Source organism: Crassostrea angulata, chromosome 6, assembly GCF_025612915.1.
Source record: "Crassostrea angulata isolate pt1a10 chromosome 6, ASM2561291v2, whole genome shotgun sequence".
Taxonomy (NCBI): Eukaryota; Metazoa; Mollusca; class Bivalvia; order Ostreida; family Ostreidae; genus Magallana; species Magallana angulata.
The window spans coordinates 28,958,971-28,984,724 of NC_069116.1; the positions used below are offsets into that span (position 1 = coordinate 28,958,971).

Consider the following 25,754-nt stretch of genomic DNA (forward strand, 5'->3'; position numbering starts at 1 on the left):
TCAAGTAAGTGCTCACATTGGATGAAGTTTGAAAACTATCGAGTTTCTAAAGGAAAAACAACGTCGTATGTCGACTTATTTGGCTATTTTTTTTAATTGCTGAGGAATGGTTAACATACAAAATGAATTAAACAGACCTGCATGCAAAACGCTCAATGTTTCCAGATATATACTTCTCTCGTAAATGATTCAGCGCACTTCACATGAAATTGAACCAAAAAGCAACATTTTGATGAAAAAATATTTACAATGTATTTCATATTTATATGATATTGATATTAAGGATTTAGAATTTTAGCATTAAACGTGTATTTTTCTTTAAAAAAAAATTAATAACAAGCAATATACGTGTACATACTGTTAATATAAGTACTAGTTTAAATGCTAAAATAAATGTAATGAAACACCTTGTGTTAAGTTGTTTATTACATTTTTATAACAAAAATAATAAAACAACAAATATGCACGTATTCTTCAATAAGTACAAAATATTTACATATTTTCGAAAACAAAGAATATCAAAATTTGGAAACTTAAAATTTTTCCTTTTCCGAAACATTTCCAGTTAAGGGATCCGAATGTTTAGGTCCGTCCACATAATGAAACACAACAAAGTAACAAGGCCTGCTCCGTTGCTTTTACCGAAATTGATTTTTGGAAACACGGAGAGGATTTTTGCAAAAACCGAGGAACTGTTGTGAATTTCCTTTTTGTGACGGTTAGATCAAATCAGTGTGAATTCTAGAATATTTTTTTTTTCTCGCAAAATTTCAAGCCACAATGAAAGTGTGTTTTCCCCACAACAACTTGTTCAAATGGAGTTTCTAAAACAAGAATCCGGATCCAAATTCGAAATATAGGTGGTGTGAAATTAAAGCGATTAAAACCATGTATCAAGACACGTATTCTGTATCGGTGATGACGATTAGAGGTGTATTTACATGGACATGTTTTGTTTCGATTTTGTAACTGCAAATCTTTCCGTTGTTTGCCTCGCTTATTGAAGTAAATGCGTTAAGTTATTGACTGATGCTACTATAGAATAGTTGACAAAAACAATATGACGAGAATCCAATTTACATATATCTTTCACAATTGCACTTTGAAATATCCTACCAAGGGCTTAGTGGATAAACTAGTTGTGGATTCTGTGGTAGAACTAATGGTAATCTAATACAAGTACATGTAGCTACGGCGTCTGACACCTTTCTTTTCTTAATTGTAGTAGATTTTTTTAAATTACTTATCAATCGAACAGAACACATGACGTATTTGGGTTATTGGGATATTTTGGTGGGTGGGTGGTGGTGTGAGGGGATGGATGGTGGTCGGGTTGAGTTGGTACTATCAGTGACGTATCAGGCACGTAGCATCGTTTTTGATAGTGGGGGGGGGGGGGGGGGAGGCAGACTCATCCAAAAAATCTTGACAAGACAAGCAAAATCCTAATCGGGGGGGGGGGTATACCTTCAATTTTACTGTTTATTTCATTATTTTCAATTCAATTTTTTTTACATGGTCCCATAAAAGTGGTGGTGGGGGGGGGCTCCATGTTAATTCAATTTTTTGTATGTTAATTTAAGAAAAAATCTTTGCTGTGCAAAAAAGTGGGGGGGGGGGCAGCGCCCCTCATGCCCTTCCCTGTTGCTACGTGCCTACGTATAATTTACGTGTGTACTATCATATCTAATCCATGTTAATACAAATGCTAGCGTCTGTTGAAGTTAGTGCATTAAAGGCCTCTCTGCAATTAAGGATTTTTTTTATATTAATCCTTTTATACAACTGTACGGCGGATTTTAAAGCGTTAAAGTGCAGAAAGCACACTTATGTACATGTAAAGCGACAGGAATAAACGACATAATCTGATGAAGTGATTAATTAGACATTGTTCTAAATGCTGGCTACCCATACAGGTGATTAAGAAAAGAAATTAGAACGGGGTTCAAAATTAAGTTTAACTAATCATTCGGTGGACACATACTTGACCGAAAGATGACGAGAAAAGGATTTTCTTATTTGAAAATAGAATTGAAATACTCATTAAAGTACCAAGTATTCTATTTATTTAGTTTGTCTGTGTTATGATTTATTTTAAAGGGCTGAATGGCCGTGTCATTTTTTTATACCATTTAAACCTCCTGGACAAAAGTGCTATAGATTTGTATGCAAGTAATATAGGAAAAATCATAAAATATATAATAATACTACACGTAGTAATGAATTTAAATATGATATCATTAACCCATTTTATTGCTGTTATTAAAAGCCTTATATTTTCTAGTGGGTGGAGGGGGGTTTACGATGGAAATCTTAGACGCAATCTGTATTCATTTTGGCAAATTATTCAAACATCGAGAATTAGTGGTACGTAATACAAGCAATTTGCACTCACTTTATTTGTTCATACTAATTTCTTCTTCATATTCTTAGGAAAAAAATAATATCTTAGAGGATATAACGGCACTTTTGCAACGAATTACCCTTTAATTGTCAAAACTTTTAAGATTCTGAGTATTTAAGACACTTCTAGATAAAAAATATTAGTATATATACATTTTGAAATATTGAGCGCTTAGATATTAATCTTTTTGGTGGTAAAGAAATAGATTCGCTTAGTGTATCTAGATAAATATGTATGATTTCAAAACAACCTCTTTTGATCATTTTAACGATAAGATAACTGAGATCTGATTGATCGTGCACAGCATTTTTTATTGCCAATGATTTGTTGATCAGGGCTACTAGGTTAAATTCGAAAAATGCAAGATCTCAAATTGTCACAGATTTCAATACATTTATAAAGTACAAATCAATATCTTTTATTGTCAAACATTCCATTTCAACTTGAATTTGAATGTTGAAAGGGGCCTGGGTTTGATATCAATTTATCATTGGGATTGACAGTACCAACTTCTTGGCCACTTCAATACTTCATTAGAGAGTCGATATCTAAAACTTTCTACAAAAAAGCGCAACTGATTTTTTTTTCCCATAAAGATAGCATCTCCAAAGTGGCATTGTTCAAACCTATATGGGGAACACATTAAGAGATCATGGTTTTGGAGCGGGAAAGAGGCGGGAATTTTGTATTTGCCTCGGAATCTTTCCGGGATTTCGTCATAGACCGAGCCGTGGAGATGTGTCGAAAGGTTGGCAGAGTTTTAGCGGTCTGAATTTCACGACTAAAGTCATTTCTTGTGGTAGGACGGGCTGTCTTTGCGGAAGTTAACTGTCTCAGAAAGTCCATCGGATCGTCCGAAAGCTTTGCTCTCAACCGAAAACTGTTTAAAGGATTTGAATGCATCCCTAGTTGTATGGTTTTAAGAATATTTTTTGTAAAGAGGAGGTCATGCTTCTCTCTTTGATCTTTGATATAAGAATTAACCCATGTAGTGTCCTTTAGAGGCCAAATATCTTCTTGAGGTTTTGGAGTTTCAGGGTCTAGCTCTATATCATCGAGTTTCACATCCGTGTTTCCAAAATCAATTTTAGGTAAAAGCATAGAAGTAATTCCTTGTTCATTTGTCTTTATCTCAAGTCCCGCCGTTCCTCCTTTCTGTTTCCTTATCATTAAAGCACGAATTTGACTAGGATCCATTCCTGACCTTTTGACCTCAGGTTCCGGTTCCGGTTCTGGTTCCGGTTCCGGTTCAACTTCCGCTGTTTTGGCTTCTTCTCTGTAGGTAATTGGTCCTAGGAAATCGTCATCTTCAATTGCTTTCGTTAACACATCGTTTAACTCTTTTATTGAATCGTTCATGGACTTTTGCTTACCGAAAACAAGACACCATTTTCTTAATGCTGTCCGTTTCCTGGAATTTATTCCGTTCCGACATTGGATCTTAGCTTTATCTAAGACTTTTATCTGCTGCTCCAAACCTTTGCTGGCGAATTTGTTGACATGGAATGTGTTGTCGCCTGTTGTACTTCTAGACATGCTGAGAGCACCTCTCATGACTCGCTTGATCTCAATTGTCTTCTGTTTGCTCATACTGTCATCCAACTGGTACAGGGAGTTAACAACACTGTTCATATTCATTTTTGTACGTTTTAAGTCTGTGTGTCTCGAGACGATATATCACAAATCACAGTAAACTTCGCTGTCTGTCGTCAATGCTTCTCCACAAAAGTATAAAATTTCTATGAGTCAAAGTACATGCATCTGTATTCTTGCATTGGTTAGACCTCCTTCTGTTTTATACTTCTCCATGTTTGAGTTAAACATTTCAAGACCCAAACTGATTAATAACAACTAGGAGGGGAGTTTACGAATACAAATCTGTAAGGATTGAAACACAAAAATACAAGTCAGGCAATATGTCATTAGATTTCTGTTTTACGATCGACTAAAATGGTAATATCTGGTAGGAAACACCGGTACATCTATGGAGTTCCAATATCATTTGGCCTACTGCTAAGTCTGAGATTAGGTTAATATTGCTTAGGTTCGTACAAAGCAATTGAATTGCTATAATCCCATTACGTGCCCGATCAAAATCTAACGACCTGACTCTTAATCCCAACAGATTATAGCATAATAGAAACCCTACTAATTTTAATTTAGTATTCTGTTTTTGACAACAGATTTGACAGCTAGTGGGTGTGAAACTTTCTAACTAACGCAATTGTTTATTGTTGGAACACTTTGAATGAGTAACAGATAATAGACAAACAATGAAAGGGTTCTAAGTACATGAATGAACTGCTTAACTCAAAAATCTTCTATATATTAAGGAACGGTTCAACGCCTCTGCTATTTGTTGAATTTGGTCATGTAGCAAAAGTTGTCGGGTGCAACATATTTTGTCGATGAAATGTTATTGAAAGCGCTTTAAGAATAATATTTCAAGATTAAATTTGAATCATATATGAACATATAAAAAGTGCTGATGCTACAAGTATTTTACCGTATACTTAGAATCAGTGAAATGCAGTTTCACGATAGATAAAACAGAATGTATTTTCAAAAAATATTTTCCCTTACTGACATAAACCTTCATTCAGGAATGGTATGACTATATTTAAAAAATCTTAATCAGAAATACTTAATTATTTAATCATTTAGTTATCCGCAATTTTATAAATACACTGCGTCATTCTTAGTTAGTAATTTTTTTCAATACACTGGTACAGTTTAAAATGTTCTACTTACTTTTATTTGGTAGGTTGAATGTGTTCTTTTCACAGTTATTTTTCCCCCTTTCTTTCGATTGCTTTTAATTTCAATATAATGATAATCCAAAATCTTATCTTGGATATTTAAAAACGAAATAGCTCAGATCGTGTCTATATAAACAAAACGGCAGAAAGATTTTTCTACTCGCTGCATTTGTATTCAATATCGATTATATAATAATTTTTGGATGTGAATAAATCCTCTAAAACACCTGTAGAGCGAAGCAATTTATTTTCAATGTTATTGCATGTATCAACCCCCCCCCCCCCCCCCAAAAAAAAAATGTGGTTTTGTATTTATTTTTTTATGTCAGTGAAAGGCCTAGGTTCCCTCTAAGAAGTTAAAGGTATCAACGATTACATAATACTGCATGATAACCCACAGACAAACATATAAGACATGGCATTGTTATTATTGCGCCTGTACATTAATCGTAAAATGACAATCTATGCGTGGAAAAATAAAGTGATTGAATATAAATGAACCCGGAATGTTATTATTTTAAAGACCAAGATTAAACTGCAATATGAAAGGGAGAATGAACAAAATGTACTTCCCATTCTAACCAAGGTTTTAAAAGTCGCGTGATAGATACCTGCATATTCACTGAATAAAACATTTATAATTTCATATTGACGTTGATGAAATCATAACGTAACGTCGCAAGGTGAACAACGTCATAGGTAAGAATACCGTAACTTTAAAAGCCAAATAAAGATATTTATAGTTATTGGATCTTCATGAAACTTCATAACTTTAATCTTCTGACAAATATAGATATAAATCCATAAAAATCTGAAATTGTGAAAAAAATGTCATAAGGACCCTTTTCTCATGGGCGCAATCATATGTGACATGCTATTTTGCACAGAATATGGTTGCAGACGGCAGATAACATGTTGTCTTTATAAAAAAAAAATACGTTCACAATAAAAGAACAAATTGTGAAAAAAAAAGGATTTTCAGCATATGAATAACTATTATCAACTAAATCAAGTAATTAAACTACGACATTGGAGGATGCCATTTTTTTGGGTAGAATCGAAGACTAATGGTCAGTATAACGATAGATTTTAGACTCGTCTCAAAATCTTAAATATATAGATAAAAACAGTTAATAGAGAAAAACAATTTAATCCTTGACTGTTTTTCAAGTTTTGTATGCATGTTATGATAAAACTTAAAGTTCGCGTACAAATATTGCTTAATGATTCTTGAGCTAATAATTTAAACAAATTTCATTCCATAGATAATCTGATCCTCTCTATATATCGAACATTTGTAGGTCATATGCGTATGCATCTCAGCATTAGATAGAATGCCGCATGTTGGGTTTAATTTTCATCAATCATTATCATTTCATTAATCATATATATTACTGAATGATGATTTTGATTTAAAGATTACATATAATTTTGTTTTTTCTGACACTTTTTGTAGTAAAACTTCATCGTTATAATTATTAAACATACACCCACAGATGAATTCTCATAAGATTCACGCACGAGATAATTTTGAAACTTCGTAATAAGTATACATGGGTCCATCAATTGTGTCGCCTGAAAATAAAGTAAATTCTTAACTATATATGTGCAAGTTGAAACTTACATTAGGGAACGTTGAATGCCGATGTCTGTACGTAGATAAATGGACTTGGATCGAGCTGTTCACCTCTCGGAACTCCCAGCTAGTGTACCACTACACTCAAATATGAACCATCCCTCGGCGGTCTTATGATCACTGCATATTCTGCATGTAATCATGTACTCAAAAACTTCGGATCGGGTCAGATTAAAAAATGCGTTAATTAAGAACTTTGATTTAGTTACCTACATTTCTTAATTATATTTATTGGTCGCTGCCAGACAGTTTAAACTTTCGATTCTTGTTTTTTTCAAAAGGGTTTTCAAAGTAGATATACAAGGCAGTGACACGTTTCTCTTTTTAAATTCCACTAAGTCATTTTTAAATTGCTCGCTGAAATTCAAAAGCATTTTCAATTCTACTCAATAGATTAAGTGATTTGAGAAGCAGTGATAATAAATAAAGGCTCGGGAACTTGAATCATAAGATATTAAATGATATTCCGTCATTTCGATTTCAATGCATTTGGAAAGCTATTCTTTTTTAAGTTTAAAACCCAGGCTCGTTCGTTTCTTAAGGGGAAGTTTTAGTAAATTATGCATCTCGTAGATCATAATCAAAATTATATAAAAGAATTCACAAAAACATTATACTAGACCCATTAGATCAGGGTATTAAATGATTTATGAGCAAAGTTCATTCATCCTTCTAAATGAATGGTATTGAGTACATTATACTTCGTTTGTCTTTGATTTTTTTTTCCTGACGAAAAGGAATTGTGCACCCGTAACACTGCAATCTAGTATACAAGTGTGGCTAGATTTATCATATCATTTTTAGTGAAAATATGTGCCCTTATTAATGTACATTGGATCATCTGCATATACTTGTTGCAAATACTACGTACATAACCACAATGGCTTGCGGTTGCCGAAGTAGTCATGTACTGAACTAAATCATCCCGAGGACAGAGGGATATTTTATGCAATATTTTAAAACAGTAGATAATGGTTTCGTATTTTGATTGTACATTATTTGCTACTGTAATGCACAGAAACCCATATTAAATAAATCCCAGAACCAATCAGTGCAAAAACAACCGAGTATCTGTTATAACAGGACGTATAAACTAGCATACGTCCCTGATTTTACTTCCCGGACGACTGCACAAATAGGCCTATAGGTTTGATAGGAATTTAATTCCACGTCTGTCAAGTCTCTGTGGCGCAATCGGTTAGCGCGTTCGGCTGTTAACCGAAAGGTTGGTGGTTCGAGCCCACCCAGGGACGCTTATTTTTTTTCTAAAATTATAATAAAATTGACTTTTTATTTATCTATGGACCTTTTCTTTTTAGAAATGCACATAAAGCATTGCTAGATGGAGTGTACTTCATACATTATGCATTAATACGAATTCAAATGCGTTCCATTTCGTTATTCTCTACGAACCAAAACGGCAACGCCAACGTACGACATTTATTTAATATTCACACACTAAAAAGATACTTTGTATTCATTTTTAATTTTCACAGAGAGCGAGAGAGAGAGAGCTACGATATAATCTGAAGTCACTTCTATTTAGTCTTTAATCTTAAAGAAAAGGACTGTCGATTTAAAAAACACATCTTAATAAATTGGCACTACTGTCGGTGTTGGAGAATGAGAATTCGGGTCCCCATAGTAAAACTGTCTAAGTTGTGAGCAAAAAAGAACATTAACATGCATATTTCTGTTTCAAATTAACTTCTAAGTGATAAAACAACCTCCGATCAGAAATTTTACGGCTCGTCAAGAGGTACAATCAACTTAACTTGATATTTAAATTCATGGATCTTAAACGCAAATCTTTAGTTCCTTAACTAGTAGAGAGAAATTAGTTATTCTGCTGTTGTTTATCGCTCAGTACAATGTACGTATATGTTTTATTTGTAGTGTTTTGAGAATATCTGTAAAATGTTTATAGGGTAATTTTATTTCAATATCTTCGAGGAAAATTCGGTATTGTTAAACAACGCGTCAAGAAGTGACAATGTAGCAGAAACTTCGATATAAATGCACATTTATTTTCTTTCGTGTAATAAGTTGTAAAACTGTTCTTTTATAAAAGTTGAAAAAAGTTGTAATACAGCACAACAAATAAAAATTGAGATTTAAATGAAAAATAAATTTTTCTTTCAATTGACATCTAATTTATTGGGATAATTTACGACTGAACATTAGCTTCACCTTGGTTAGGTAGGACGGATGAGTTACTGTATGTATATTTAACCTCAACTCCTTCCCCCTTACCCTCGGATAATATGTCATTATCACTACAGCTATAACTAGTATCAAAATGAATATAGTTCTTCAGGGAGAAAGAATATGTACTAAATTACTAAACAGATCACTATGCAGAAGATCCTTGCAGTGGTAAGGCGAGGATTTCACTACATCCGTTCATAAACCTTTTTAAATAAGGCAGTATTCTCTCGATCCTTTTGAAAATGTTAGCAAAATACGTGTCTACTCGTACGATGGATGTTTAAATACCGTAAAACTCTCGGAAGAGAAGCGTCGAGACCGGAACTTGTACCAAAGTATTGGATACATATAAGAAATAACAATAGGGTTCCGTTAATAAAAGAGAGTTTACTTAAAACAAAATTTCGCGAAAGTTAAATAGCTCACACGCGTTGCTTGAATTATTTGATGTGTGTTACTTTTTGTTCACCGAATAAGGAAGCAGGGCGCCACTACTTTGATCTATTAATCAACTATAAGCTCCTGTCCTGAATTTTCATTGATTTTCGTTTAATTTTATTGATTAATATTTCAATATTTAATCTTTTGATCCAAACACATGTGGATGTTCCGCTTATTTGAAAGATCGCTACTTATTAGTTTCAAAAATTAAATAAGAATACATTAAAAAAAAATTCATGTTTTCTTTGTAAAATGAACGTTATATGCATGTATTTTTTAAAATAAATAAAAACGCTGGGAAAAATCACTTAATTGTTACCCAAAGGCCAAATATAGATTATAATTGATTTTCATGTTTTAGCCTTGACATATTGCACTGCCGGGTGTTTTAGAAACTGTTCAACAGCCATGCAGAGTTTTGATTAGGCTACAAAAGTAAATAGTCACAGTATGACATGCTTTCTTAACATCCATTATTCATGTAAACCAGAATCGACTCGCCATAAAAAAGGATTAACAATTTATTTTTGGAAACAGTTGCTCTTGCACATTCAACAATTATTAATGGCTAAGCGTCTACCTAAGTTATGTACAGTCTTAACCCCTTATTTCTGTAAGAGAAAGCACTGTAAATTGACTAACACACCAGATTTATAGATGTGTATGACTAGAGCGCAGAAAAAGATTATCTATAAACTAGATAATGTTATAAATAAAAAAATCATTTTTCCCTGATGCGACTCTTCAAGAAAAATTTTATTACGTATTTTATCGTGTTACCATTATCATTAGGTTCTGTGTTCAAACCTATGTCTTACAATGCCACAGGTTACCAGCTATTTCCCGAACAATTCACATCATTTGTAAAATCACTGTATGTGTAAATATCACTCTATCTCAAATGCAAGACCCAGCAACCTTGGAGTCTATCCCCAAAGTTTTCACAAAATCCGACGCTCTGTCCTCCCTGTTGATACAGAAGCGGTAAGACGCGTGGTTCCTGAGCGTCAGAGCGTCCTTAAAAGTCGGTGCTCCTACACGAGAGTCCCTGCCCCTCATTTGCCTATGACCGTTTAGAGTCAACGAGTAACCAGGGGTACTTTGAAATGAGCGCCTATCTATGTTGGGATAAAAGTCTGTCCTGCCAGTACTGTCGATGGAAGTAGAATTCTTTCCTGGTTTTTCGCAAAGTTTGCAAAGATTTTCTATTCTTTTCGAACGAAAGTCAACGACGCTGTTCTTGTTGTTAAACAACATTGGTTCCTTTTTTGCTAGTGGTAAATGCATCTTGTAATGTGCAGTGTTCCTTAAACTCAGATCTTCTCGGCGTGAACTCTCGCGAGAGCTAAGACACCTTTTCGGTACATCCAATTTGAATGTCACTGTTTTGGACCGCTCTGAGTTTAAATTCCAGTCATCGCAATTTTGGTACAGAGGATGTCCACGGTCTAAAAACGATTGTGGTTTCTGAATAGTAAGACTAGAGTAATTTAGATTTTCTATCCATTCAGTTTCGGGATTGATCGTAGGAGTCCGCACAGCTCTACAGCTCGACGTCCTTCTTCCGGGATCACAACTGGATACTCTTCTTCCCGGAAGTGACGTGTATCCATCATTCTCCGAGTCGTCCGAAAGCAGTTGGCAATATGTTTCATATGAGGTTTTCTGAACGTCCTTTATGATTTTACCACAACTTCTTTGAAGCTCTCGAAGAACTGTTCTGGGAATTTTCGGAGTCCGACCCGACCAGGAGTCCCACTGTGTAATTTTATACGATTTTTGACTGTCGTAAAAATAACTTCCGCTGTTGTTAGCATCTTCATTACATTCTTTCATATCTTGAGACACAGAGGTCGAAGTTTGGGTGTTGCAATATTTCTCATCAGTTTGGTCATTTACAATAGTTTTCAATTCGTGTGTTGTATCACTCACACCTCGGTCTTCGGTTATAATGGGTCGGTCAAAAGAAAGTGGCCTCTGGCGTTCCAATTTTGGAGCCAATATTCGCACCATTCGCTCCGATTTGACACACCTGGGTTTCGTCTGCGCTGCAGATGGTTCTGGTGAGGTAGCCCTTACCTCTCTCTGTTCCGGTCGTCTGGTTCGAGCCCACTGGTCGTAATGATCGAGATCCACTCCGATTTTGGTATCTAAATCAATCGAATCAAGATCCGATGCGTTATCGAGTATTTTTCGTTTGTCTTTCTTCAATAATTCCCCAACTGTGAGGTTTGCAGGTATGTCACATTTTAGAGACGGAGGGGATGGTGTTCGTCTTCGAATGGGTTCAAATTTTTGCAAACCTTGCCCCGAATTCCTACGCTTTCCGACGGTACTGTACATCCCTTTATAAACCGTAAGCACCAAATCAGCTTGGTGACATCTTGGGGAATTTTTTGTAACATCCCTGGAATTAAAACTCGCACTTCCAATTTTCAACGACTGTTTAGCAAAGGAATTCTCATACGCGTCCATACTCCGGTATTGGCGGTTCACATGTACACGATAGGAACAGGGCGATATTGACTAACTTCTTCCGAACAATTTTCCAATTGTTGTGTTAAGTCTACATTCGACAATGGCACACATGTATACTCTAAGCACAAAAGAGAGCGGTCTAGATCTGTATGTAGATCTGAGCTAAGTTCTCTATCTTTTTCCGTCTTTCATATTGACATTCCCCAATTTTATTCTAGGCCGCCCACTGAGATGCATAAACTCCAACTAATATCGAATATTTTTTAAATGAATTATTCAATTTCGAAGGATCGACTATTCCCTGGATGTATGGTTCGAAGATTACAAAGCTTTTTTTTCCCAGTGAAGCATCACATGTTTAGCTAAAAACAATTGCTGTGATCTCTGAACCTTTAGAATGTGGAGGCAAGTATATAGCGATGTTCGCCCATTATGTCCCAATGCTCTTTCTCTATCTCGCTTATTGCTGAATTATAAGTTAAGAAGTTTTCTACATTTTTCTAACTAAACATTGAACAATTTAATAGGCCAAGTTTTATGCAACAAATTATTTCAAATTCTTACTTACAAGTGGGCTGCAAAAAGGCCTATTTGAATAATTTATTGATGGAAAACGTTTGTTCCAAAGGGGTATTTAAAATGCAAGTAAACATGATGTTTGACTACATTTCATAAGACTAATTACCTGTATTATCTCGTAATTTGTTCTTTAACTTCGACGGTCCAAAAATTACAATGGATCATTTTCGTCTGTTTGATTCTTACTTTAAGGAGCATTAAGTTTCATAATGAATTTCCTTGCAGTTTTTACATATTTGTTTAAATTCAAGAAAATCAATAACATCTGTTCCAAGTATTCTAGTGTGATTTATTAAAACGTTAACAAACACATTTCATAAAATGTCGCTTTAGTACAAGAGAAATTAACGGCTTCAAAATATTAGCTAGCTCAACTTTTGAAAGGCTTGAAATTGCAAATAAATCATATCAGGTCAAAAATATAACACTTCCGATTTTCCATGCCATTGTTTAAGCTTGACCCCTAAAGTGGTTTTTTCTTTATCAAAGTTGAAATTGACGCCCGTCCGAATAATTGATCTTTTTAAACCTACGTTTCTCGTTTTGATGTTTTAAGTCTACAAAGAACAGTCAAAAGACAACAGCAGTACACTTGTACCTCGCTGGCTTAAAGTAGGCCATTGATCAGTGGAACTAGTGTGACCTTGACCACCTCCAGATGTCTAAACATTATCAGTGTGACACCCCCCCCCCCCCCCCCCCCCGCCATTGTGCATTAAGGAGGGTAATGAATAATGCTTCTTCTATGGGTCTTTTACCTCCATTCCCAGAAAATTAAATCCACATAATTCATTTAACAGGCAGATAGTTTATATTGTCGATACGCAAGCTGGTTTGATGAACATAAAAACTTCAATGTTGACATAGAAACTGAGTTTTATTTTTTAAATTAGTTTTTTTAATTATCATCCATCCCCTTCTGTATTTTTGATCTAAAGCCTAACGTATTGTCATATGCACATGTAACGAGAATCAAAGACTGCAAAAATCAAACGGAATAGCAACGACCTGGGAATCCGTATCAAAGATGAACTTGTTTGTGAAAAGAGAATATCAAAACGAAATTTAAGAAAGTGTTTATTAATATGTCAGAATTTTGTAGCATGGCAATTAACAAAATATTGGTAAATAATAATAGAGAAGTGGGATAAACACGGTTACTAGGTAGCACTAACATGCCTGACAACAAAGGATAAAGAAACAGACCATAAGATTCACTAACAAGTCACGTCTACGTTTGGTTTAACCAACCACTCAATATAACACAGTCAAGCGTCCATACCACACTGAAGCGCCATCACATTCTCTCCAAAATGATCTGAAAATCCTGTGTTACTGTGCCAAAGATGACAGCAACCCATGTGTACACAACTAATCACAGAAAAATTCGTCTAAAACAGAAAAAAAATAATCTCACCAATCACACGTAATGACAGCATCACTCACACAAAAAATCTGGAGAAACAGGAACATACACTTGTCAGTATTGTTTTCTTGGAAATTGACAATTTTTCTCTTTTTCCTTTCTAAATACATGTATATATATATATATATATTCACATGTAAAACATTCTACAATTGTATGACAAACTTTGCATTCAAATTAGAGAAGTCACATTAGATTTTTGTAATGAATATTGTATTTATGTGTTCATTTCTCTATAGTTCTCACATGACTGACTGTTGGCCCTGCTCCAAATGCCAAATATGTTTTCTTAAATGACAAGCCAAATAAAAAATGCTTTTACAAAAATAAAGTTCTTGTTCTGTTAACAAAAATCATTACATGTACATATAGAACCAATATTAAAATTTGTCATTAACAATAGTGTGTTTTCCCCTTACTTTAAGAATTTTTCTTATTAAATTTTCCAAACTTAAGATCCTCGGCATTTAAATAACTGCCTTAATGAAGACAAAGTCCTACAAGAGCATTTCTCAAGAATGTCATTAAACATTCCTTGAAAATGAATTTGTGACAATATTTGCTAGCTATATTTAGTTATAGGAAAGAAAAGATGTCAATTATACTTAATTTCTCTCAACATTTTTTTTTCTTTTCAGAGGAAGTTCTAAAATTCCAATTGAGTGCACAACCAATTTAAACTAAAAGTAATATGACTTGTTTTAACTATTTTGATACAACGCTGTTTTGTTCCTTTTTTTAATCTTTTACACATGTACAGTTTTACCTACATATTATTTTGAACATAATAAATATGCTACTTTCCTACATGTCCACTATTTGTTATTAAAAGGCAGTGTTTCAATAAATAATCAACCAAATGCACTATCAAAACTACTGTACAATGTAGCAGGTAATACAAAGTTATAGCTGCTGTCTTTCTCAAAAGTTGCTTGTGAAACAGGAAAACACCTGCACAGAGCTTGTGAAGATGTTACTGTGTAAAATAATAATAATACAAAAAAATATATATACACAAAAACTAAAACAAATTGTTCATAACAACCAGAAAAAAAATTATGGCAATTTAAACAATTTTGTTCAGACAGTTCACAACTGAGTCAATCTAATAAAAAATTGGGATAAAAAAATTCAATAAAATTATAATAGTTTGACACAGGTAACTTGCACCAATGCACTTTTACAATACTCATAACTGAACATACATCTCCAATGAACCTAGTCATCTCCCTTGAAAAATGTAGTATGGTATTATGGCATTTTTTAAACGTACATCTTGCATGGAATTTCCATTGACTGCATGGCTAATTATAGCAACATCTAAAATGCTTTCAAGCTTAACCTTCCCTATTGAGACATTTTCCTTAATACACAACAGAAAGACAATAAGGTACAAGATGTGGCCTGTATGTGTGTATTCCAATGGTGTCCACATATTGCAGTTCTAATATCTGCAAAGTCTGGTGATACATACAAACACACTCAAATTTTATTAATTGAAGACAGAAAATTTTGATTTCAAGCGAAATGATTTCTTTGTTTTTACATTTTAAGAAAACTTGATGGCCATGTCCATTTTTAGACTGTATTGATCTCATTTACAAGAAAAATTCTATATAAAGATATAGGGAAATACCCAAAGTGCTATATTTGGTATTGTCAAATATCTCCCCCAATTATAAAATAGTTTTGTATCAAAATCAAACCTTCATAAAACATCTTACAGAGGATGCCTATCACATTAATCTTGATAATAGTCATCATTGTCTAATAGCTGTTTTTCTATGACATCACAAAAATGGGCAAATTCTCGCAATTTCGCCAAAAAAATATATAAAAAAAAATGAAAGTATTGTCATTTTTCCTTCATACTTTGCCTTTGATAGTAAATAGCACAGGACTGCTCAAGTACAATTTTTACATATCTTTTTGTTCTTATAATTATACACATCAAAGTTAAAAATGTTACTTGAGCAAGCATGCGCTCGATGTTTCCAAGTTGAAAAACCGTCGGAAAACACCCATATATTGCTACAAAACATTAATTTATCAAAATAAGACAATCTTCCAGGCATCATTTGTACATTAAGACCACTTTTAACATACTTATTTTTAATATGATTTCAACTATCTTCAACCTTATTTTTAAAGCTCTCTAAGGAAATTCAATATTTGGAGTGAGAAATGCATACCACACATAGTCCTTTGAAAGGAAAAATATATGGATTTTGTAATCGCTACACAAATCATATCTCAAAATGTTTGGTAGAACTGATGATTAATTTGTTAACTATCCGGCCTCCTTAAAGTCATCTCAAAAAACAAGTACTGAAACCAAATTAAACAACATAACAGATACAAAAACCAATTATAGTCTGTCCCAAGTTATTGCTTCCATCAATTTTTGATGATTTTTAATAAAAATACACATACCTATGAAAGAAAAACAATTGAATAATTATTCCTTTTCACTCATAAAATTTCAGAGGAACGAAAACAATTTTCTTACGGAGATTTGTAATGGGAAATGTTTACATCTTTTCTCCATTCGGAATACACTTGGAATACATTGCGCAATTTTTTAACGTTATCATGCGGGCTTATTAATGGCTGATCCAATGCAAAATCTCCGTAGACTTTCAATTTTCGGATGTGTATTGAAACCTGAAGCGGTAGAGGGGGCGTTTTAAACAGATAATCTGGACATTTTTCATATTAGTGGATGAACGTAGTTTGAGCACAAAGGTATTTACTATTATTGAAATATCAAGCAAAAAGTGGTGAAAGCAAAAACTCGGGACAGAGTATAGAAATGGTTTCCTAAGACTGAGCAAACTAACTATCCAGAACAAAATGGAAAGTAATAAATGATTACAGAAATTCAATTTGAATTTCTATTTCAAGTTCTGAGAAAGCAAAGCACAGTGACGGTTCCTGAATTCTGTTCTGCTGTGCATATATACAATATAAATCTATTTAAGCTCTAACAAGTGATTTACTTGGTCACAAAAATATAGTATATTTTCTTTTCTAAAGCTAATATACACGTTCATTCAGAACTTAATTTAAGACAGTTACTTGATATCCTATGTCCAATCTTATATTGCTTTTTCATTCCATACAGGTAATACATTGTAGTACAAATCTGGTGTTAACCTACCACCAAAGAAATCATTGGAATTGACATCGAAGTGGTGAGACACATGGAAACAAGAAGCACAAAGTAATCCAATGTTTCATGTCAATGCTATCATTATCAATCATACAAAGCACACTGCAATAAAGAATTCTGAAACAATGCTGATCTCTCAATTCCGTGGCCAAAATCCTGCATTTTACCAAAATGTCATAAATTCAATCAGATTGTACTCCCTGCCCTCAATGGAAGGGGAAGGTCAACACATGGTGTGGCTACGATCTCCTCTGTTTGATGTCCGTCTGACGGGGGAAGTTCTGGTTACATTACACAGGAAGCTGCGGTGCACGAGACGTCTGCTGGACACAATGGAACGGAACGGAACACACGGCTTCAGGACAACACCTCTATCCACCTCGTCACTCCGCGGTTCACCATTTCTCGGTTGACAAGTGTGACCTTAAAATGTACATTATGTACGTCAACCAAGTTGCTCATCATTTTAAAGAGAGAATGTGCTTACAATAAATTTTCAAATTTGAGAAGAAAATTCAGCATTTATGGTGTTTTTGGCTGTGTTGCATTCACAATTGCCAAATTAAAAATACAGAATTGTTACTATAATGCTACAACTTCAATGAAGACATTAAAAAAGGAGCTTTTTCTAACACTAAATACATGTCCCAGTAACAGATCATCTATGGATCTGACAGGTGTCCTACCTTTTCTCCATTGATCTGGTAGATGTGAACATACGGAATGCCTTCCTCACTGCGCCCCACCACCTGGGCCTGTAACATCTGTCCCTGGGTCAGCTCCTCCAACACATTGGCAGCCTCAGAACTGAAGTACTCTTCATCTGAAACATTGAGTTACAATTTTCAGGATATTAAAAACATCATTTTGGGAGTAATCCTGCCAAGTATGGGTATATGTATGTTTGTGTGTACCAATGCAATTAATCAAAAATATTTTTTCTTTTTTCCTACCATCTAGTCTGAACAAATTTGTTAATATCAAAATATGTTGTTACCATCACATATAATTCATGAAGTTCTGTTTCTCTAAGCATTTAAGCTCAACCATCAATTTTATGAATCTACCTTGTAAAGGTGTTATATTGGCCATATAACATTCGCAAGCTTGGAAAGGCAGTGTCATGAAATCACTCCTGTAAAAATGAAAACAGGTTAATTTTTTCTATTTATAAAAACAACCAAAAATCAGAACAAAATCATTGTACAAATTAGTCAAAGGGAGGAAATTCTTCTAGTATCACAAAAGCAATTCTAAAAATTACTTAAAAGTCTTTCTGATGTGGAAAAATTATACTCTGCTGACCTGATTTGCCGCAGTAAACTCCCTTGAACTCGGGAGAATCCGCCGTAATCCACATATTTGATATCACACTCATCTGTCTCCTCACACACGGCAGAAATCTGAGCTCTGTACCAGCCATTCAACATAGGGGCAGCACAAATCACACCAACTACAATAAAAAATCTCTCATGTTCACTAAGTCTTGTCTATCGGGTACTGTGGTTTCATCAATATTCGTTGATACCAATTTTCGTGGATTTCATTGTTAAGTTGATCCACGAAATTAAATTTTCACTGAAATGCAATTTCTGTTAAGATTTTGTATTGATAGGGTCATTGGCCTCGAATTTATGTATCCTTGAAACTGTGATTTTCACTTTATCCACGAAAATTGATACCCTTGAATATTAATAAACCTACAGTATATCATCATCAAAAAGTTCATTTATTTTTTTAAATATAATTTAATTAAGATTTCATTTCAGCAAAAGATTTCTCTCTTCTAATAAATATGTACTATCACATTGTTTGCCTCTAAAATTCTTTAAACATCCTCACCAGCCCAGTAAAGTGAAGCATTGTGGTTTGTTTACGGGTGAGAAAGGCAACTACTGATCTGCACATGAATTAAACACACTTCACTTTCTGAGTTTGGTGAGGGGTGTTTAAGAAAAAGATCAAAGCTTGTGAAGCGAGGGATGTCAGAAATAAAAAATAAAAAAAATCTATTATAATCAAAAAGTTTTCCTTAAAATTTGTTAGCAATCAGGTTGGTAAGCCTAATACTATTGAATTTTTATGCAAAATAGTTTATTTTGGCATAAATGGAAATAAAGCTAAACGGTCTATCAACATTCCTGTAGAGCTACAGTTCTGCAGTTAGTGTATATAGATAAACTTGAGGGTCCCACCTTCTAGAGGGCGTGGCAGCTGAGGGACGAGGCCATCCTGCATGTAACAGGCAATCATAAACTGGTTGAGGCGCTCCAGCGACGGGAAAGACGGGTGGGTGGGCTGCTGGATGAAGATGTGGCCGGCGTCCACAATGCTAGAGACCACCACGTCTATAGACACACCCTCTGGGAGGCTCAGCTAAAAACAACGCAGTGCCACTTAAGATTAACCATTTACTTATACTTGATAAAATAAATAACGTTGATAATGACAATATAGAATAATTTATATAATGTGCAAAAATAACTGATGCATTAACTTGTAACTAGTTTCTTATTTTGGATAAATTTTTTTTTGAAATGTAAACAAAGATATTTCATTAACACTTTCAAAAATTTATCATTCATAGTAAATATAATAAATATTATCTATATATATTTTTCACAATGAGTACAATCAAAGCAAGTATCTTTTACAATGTACAAAAATACAAAATCTCAGGAAAGCTACAGAATAGGAAAGCTAAGTGTAGATTTGTAAACAAGGATATCTAATGAGTAAGACACTCCTCTAGCTCTAGTTCATTGTAAAATCTTTGTAATGTTCCACTGCAACCAGATTATGAATAAACTTGATCTAAACATCTATGTTAGACAATGTAAACACTTGTATGTAAGTGGTTGAGCACACTGAATACAGGTTGGATACCTCGAGAACTTACCATTCCTAAAACCACAATACTGGGAATCTAAGAAGGAGGAAAAATTATCTTATACATTGCATTCTGACAGCTAACAGAGAAATAAAATTGATGTTTTATCTTCAATGCATGGCAAAAAGTCCCAAAAGAAAAATTTCAAAAGAAAAAAAATAATAGTATGACTTCAACTAAACTACAGTATATACAAAAACTATACATGGAATTGGGTTTTAAGCAGATACTGTTCCATCTTTTATGCAAGGTAAAAAATTCCAAAAAATAAAAATAAATAAATAAATATGACTTCGTCAACTAAACTACAAATACCAATAACATGGACAAGGAAAAAAAATTGGATTTTAAGCAGATACATGTACCTATATGAACATGATGAAACAGAGCAAATTCAATACCAATGGGGAACAGCTCTAAAACTTAAATTATCTATCATCTAATTGACCAATTTAAGAAAAACCTGGACATCCAAACTGTATTCTGTGTCCTGGACATTTCATTGGTGAATTTTATAAGACATAGTGAAAATTTTTCTCTACATTAGGAGATTACATTATTCTACCATTAGTGAACCAGCAGAAGTTACAGTGAGTTTATATTTATATATTCAGCAAGTTGGATAACATTAAAGTGAATGCAAGGCATTTATCATACATTGATATCTGTGAGCAGAAGGAACAGGAAAAGTGACTATATTAAACTAGCTTCCAGAATAATATTATACAAATATTGACTGGAGTTGAGGGCAACATTGATTATATTAGCCCCCGAGGGACGAAATATTGCCCGACGCGAAGCGGAGGGCAATATATTCGTCCCAAGGGGGCTAATATAATCAATGTTGCCCGAAAACACAGTCAACATTTGTTTTGTTATATGAAGAAACAAACCAAATTTAAGAAAGTAATTGAAAACAGATCGCCGTAATTTTCTCGGCTAAGCAAAGAATTCACGAATTCAAATCTGTGCAAAGTTCATTTCCAAAATATCCTCAGCATCAAACGGTCACTGGTGATATTCCGCCAACCGAAAGAATTAATATACAGATGTTCTACCTGATTTTACTTCACAGTAATTCGCAAATCCTTATATCCGTTATGATAGCAATCCGTCGCATTGTGCGTCCGTTGTTTACTTGCCTTAATTGACTGTCTATTATGACGTCACCTTGTTTTGGAGTCGCGAAGAGTTATTCACGTCATCGTTTACGAATCAACTAATCAGAGGCGATTATTTGAAATAGAGGGAATGTTCTCTAGATATTACTCCTAGCCGGTCAATATCAAAAAAATATTGACCGGTCAATATTTTTCGGACGAGCTAATATTACAATTATTGACTATTTGTCTATATAGAGTTATATAGTGAGAATATACTACTGAATATAACAAACTATATTATAGATAGTCATTACACCACTTCTAGACATGCAATCTGTTACCCTCCCCCAACCAATTACCAGAGAGAACAAGTCAAGAATAAGGCTTCAAACAGTTTTTGAAATGTGGAAGATTGAGATTCGAATTTTATTATATGTATTTGCTAATTTTCTTCAGTCAGAGAGTAATATTACTGTCCTGACTGATGTGCAAAAAAAAAGGAAGAAGAAACCACTACGTGTACCTCATTCTTACTTGTAAAAGACAGGAATGACATGCGCCGAGCCCCTGGATAAGGCATGGGAGGAGAGAGAGACAAGAGAAATGATAGTTACCTGTGAGATGCCTGGCATTACCTGCATGATATCAGGCACCAACACAGCTGACTGGGGGTTGTCCCCCGACGGAATGTTGACCGGGCTCAAGTCAACATCGGGAAACTTCCGTCCTATCTGCCGGAGTGCTGCCTCTATCTGTCTCTGTGAGCCTGGAAATATTAAAGTGTTCAACTCCATTTTATTCAAAAGATGATATCTATCTTTTAACATGAAAACACAGGATAAAAGTTGCCTAATATGCAAGTCATACCTTCCCTGATAACAGATTAATTGTAAACTACTTAACAGATAGCATTTGCATATGCTGTTACATATAACCATGAATAATCTGATTTCTTTCCAGATAATAAAACTTAAAATAAACATAAATCAAGTTTTAAAATCCCCTTTTAAAATCTTACTTGAATTCTACTCCCAAATATCAAACTTACTGCTAGGGATGGGACGATCCACCGGTGCATCGCAGTATTTATTTTGACGATATTTGGATCGATACATTTACCATTAATACAACGATACCTTACTGAACTTTTTTTATTTTTCAAAAATATCCGAGCTTCATATATCGGCTTCTTTACTCCGCGCACCTAATATGAAAGTACAAAGATGGCGGAAAACCTCGTAAAGTTGTCAAAACTGTTAGGAGGCTAAATATGGAGTGTGGAAAACTTTTGGAGTACTTGTTTATGAAAAACTAGTATACACGAGACTAAAGTAATTTGTAAACTGTGCAACGCTCATTATGAATATAACAAAATAACTTTGGACATGCTGTAATACATCGGCAAGTTGAATAAATTTTAAACTTTTATTCATGTTTTCATTTAATTGCAATGTATCGTGATATGTATCGTATCGCATCTCATGTATCGTGATATGTACCGAATCGGCTCAGTACAGTATCGTCCCAGTCCTACTTACTGCAAAATGCATGTATTTACAAGACTAAGATTACACATCATTCTTTCTCTCTTAAAATTCGTACTTACTGGCAGAGCATAAATAACCATACCACTTTCCCCCGTCAAAATTAAAGCTATTCTAATTCTTAGAAAATAACAGTACCTTCAATGCTACAGAGTTGAAACTCTGGGGTAAAGGGGTTTGCACTAAGGGTAATGTTTGCCCCAGACTTCTCCTTGATGAAGTTGATGTTTTTCCCTTGCCTTCCAATCAGACGACCACAGATAGCAGTAGGGAAGTTACAGTGGTACACCTGGTGATTGGGGGATGTGTTTGGAGTAGAGAGCTCCGTCATACTGGGCCCCCGTCCACTGTCATTGGATGCCTTAAAATACACAACAACAACCCATCCAAATTCTATGTGAAAGAACATTCCACTACATAATTTTTCTTTTAACCTGTTCTGATTTTTTAAAATTCAACAAGCAAATTGAAAGTTAATCACTGATTCTCACCTCACTCGCATTGTCACATCCAGATGAATTGGAATCTGATCCATGCACCCCATTGTCCATGGCATGGTCACTCCCTCCGGAGGAGTGCGTTTTCCTGTTTACATGCCTGTCCTTATGGGGCAAAGACTTCTGATGGACATCGTGCTTGCTCTTTTGATGGTGCTCATTCTGATGATTTTCAACCTTAGTAGATGAGGCAGTTTTCCTTTCCGTATGTTTTGGACTTGACGACTTCCTGTTGTCGATCACTGTTTTGTGTTTATCAGTCTCCGTTTTATCAGCAGTATGAGAATTTTTCTCCTTCTTCTTATCCTGCATTGAATTCTTTTCCTCCCTTGAACCGTTCATAGAACTTATATTGTCTTTTGATTGCTGGGCCATATTCTCGGAGACAGATGAAGGTTGAGATCGAGATTGTAAGGGGGACTGTGCTTCTGTTGGTGTGTTGACTGATGGCACTGTTTCTAAGACACTGGACTCCTTCCTGACTACCTCCTCCACCACCTCTGCGGGAGGAGGCTGAGACTGGGTCGTATCTAACATGGTGGACTCTAGAAGAGGCTCACTCAGAGAGGTAGAGAGAGAAATGTCTTGCACTTTACACTGTTTATCCTTCTCACCAAGTATACTCTGCTCACTAATACCCGATGTCATGAAAGCATCATTCATCAAAGATGTTTTCTCTCCAAACAACATGGACTGGGATGCACTCTCAATGACTATACTCTCATTTACTGTACTAAGTTCCGATTCAGCTGGTTCCGGCGATCCATTCAGACATGGCTCCTTCTTCTGAATTTTACCCTGAGACTTCCCTCCTGAGATGTCAGCTTGACTGCATGGCGTTGGTGCACCACTGGAGACAGACTGTGACGATTTCGGTATGATTTGGTCTTCCTGATTCATCTCCTCATCCACTGAGTCTGGTCCATCAGAAACCTCCAGGTCATCTGTTCTGGTGATCTGGAAGGCTTTCCTCTTCCTATTACTTGCTGGTGAAGCAGATGCATCATGGTTGCTTTTTTCAATTTCAACATTGACCTTTGCTTTTTGCAACAAACTACCATCACCATTACCATTATTTGAATTCTTTGAGGACTCAGTGTTGTTTTGTTCAGATACAGAACTCTCTGATGTTGGAATACTCGAATTTGTCTCTTTGTTCTCTAAAAGTTTAGGTTTGGGACTCTTTTTTCTTCCAAAATACCAAATGAAGCCAAACACAACAGTTACTGCAGGTAGAGCAAATGTGAGAATTCCTCTAATGTTTGGCATTCTTGAAGTTATGAACTATGCCAGTATTTGCCTACAAAAAAAAACCTGCCATCATACATCACCATTTGAACAATTTTCACTTGAAATGACATCACAGCATTATAGTAGTTCTAAAGCATAACATTATTGGATTCTTAATGAAATGAATACCTGAAAAATGTAAGAATATAATTATTTTATTATATTCTAGAAAGATAATTAAAGAATTATCATTAAGTTCAGAACTCATCATGTGGAATAACATATCATATAATGGTACTTTGTTTAAAGTAAAAATGCACTCAATTTATGTGAGGATATTTACCTTATTATAAAATGCTTTTTAATCAATTATGGCAATATATACACATTACATCTTGACATCTGTGTGTATTTGTACAGCTTTACTGTTAATTTCATCATTAGATGTTGGATTCACTCGCTCTCTACACAAACTTTGTGTAGCGAGTAACTTAGGCAAGCAGATTCAACATCCAATTTAAATTTGATTGTATTGCCCTCGCATATTTTAAAACCTTGCACATCATTTTAGAATGTAAGAATAATGGTCTAACTGCTAAAACCCTGAACATTCCTCAAGAAAAGTCAAATCTGTGATACTGAACAAGTTATACCAGGTTTCTCTCTCAACATTTATGTTCTCTTATCCCTTTTATGCAGTGAAAGGCATGGGGGTAATTGTAGCGAATGACGCATTTAAGAAAATTTGCATCAAGTATTGTAAAAAATTAAATCACCTTGTAAATTCAGAAATAAAATCAAACCTCTTCAATAAGGGGCGGCAACTCTTTTCAGTGCCGTGACTTTCAAAAATAATACAGCAACTACATTTTCTCCAAAAAAAAGAAATTAAAGAGATTTCATGATATAGATAAATAAACCAGTGCTTTTAATAAGCGTTAAGAGAACTGCATCACGTGTGATGCTGTCATATGGCGTGCTCCGTTTCAATATACTTTTGTCGCCATCGACTTTCATGGTTTGTTTTGGTTTTCAGTGGCCAAGGTCGGTTGGTTTACTTCTTCATAGAACTGCATATTCGGAGTATAAAGGGATATTTACCAAAATAATCTTCCTGTAAGAAACCAAAGGTCTCGCTCTTTCAAATCTGGCCTTTGCAACAAGGTGTCACTTCGAAGATGCGCAATAAATAACTTTTCAGTTGCACCACACGTGTTTCCTCCATTAAACATTACATCCTCAAAGTCTCGCGAGATTTTCCTGAACTACTTTTCATAGTGCACCTTGTATAATATTACTTCGCGCAGGACAACAAAGATAATTGTAGTGATACGTAAGTTATTTTTATTTGTAAAATGGACGTAAAAATGCATCTCCGAACATCTAA

The 25,754-nt window shown here is 34.7% G+C and overlaps 2 protein-coding genes and 1 non-coding gene across 6 annotated transcripts; 1 reads left to right on the top strand and 2 right to left on the bottom strand.

The window, feature by feature from the left end:
- Positions 1-2,654: 2,654 nt before the first annotated feature.
- On the bottom strand, positions 2,655-6,987 carry LOC128188741 (uncharacterized). The gene is made up of 2 exons (XM_052859979.1): positions 6,788-6,987; positions 2,655-4,282 (listed from the first exon to the last, which is right to left on the bottom strand). Exon 2 carries the CDS (start codon positions 4,040-4,042, stop codon positions 3,047-3,049), a length of 996 nt encoding a protein of 331 aa, XP_052715939.1. The 5' UTR covers positions 4,043-4,282; positions 6,788-6,987; the 3' UTR covers positions 2,655-3,046.
- Positions 6,988-7,978: 991 nt separating this feature from the next.
- On the top strand, positions 7,979-8,052 carry Trnan-guu (transfer RNA asparagine (anticodon GUU)). Its single transcript has one exon. It is a non-coding gene; the product is annotated as a tRNA-Asn (tRNA).
- Positions 8,053-16,426: 8,374 nt separating this feature from the next.
- LOC128188356 (A-kinase anchor protein 1, mitochondrial-like) lies at positions 16,427-25,619 on the bottom strand. Of its 4 annotated transcripts, none has more exons than XM_052859352.1 (10): positions 25,469-25,619; positions 23,132-24,437; positions 22,779-23,001; positions 21,711-21,862; positions 20,003-20,029; positions 19,299-19,479; positions 18,409-18,556; positions 18,171-18,238; positions 17,790-17,926; positions 16,427-17,526 (listed from the first exon to the last, which is right to left on the bottom strand). In XM_052859352.1, exons 2-10 carry the CDS (start codon positions 24,404-24,406, stop codon positions 17,461-17,463), a joined length of 2,277 nt encoding a protein of 758 aa, XP_052715312.1. In that variant the 5' UTR covers positions 24,407-24,437; positions 25,469-25,619; the 3' UTR covers positions 16,427-17,460. The 4 variants fall into 4 exon arrangements, with proteins under 4 accessions (XP_052715312.1, XP_052715313.1, XP_052715315.1 ...); XM_052859353.1 differs by having other exon boundaries at positions 16,428-17,526; positions 21,732-21,862; XM_052859355.1 differs by lacking the exon at positions 20,003-20,029 and having other exon boundaries at positions 16,432-17,526; positions 21,732-21,862.
- Positions 25,620-25,754: the final 135 nt, after the last annotated feature.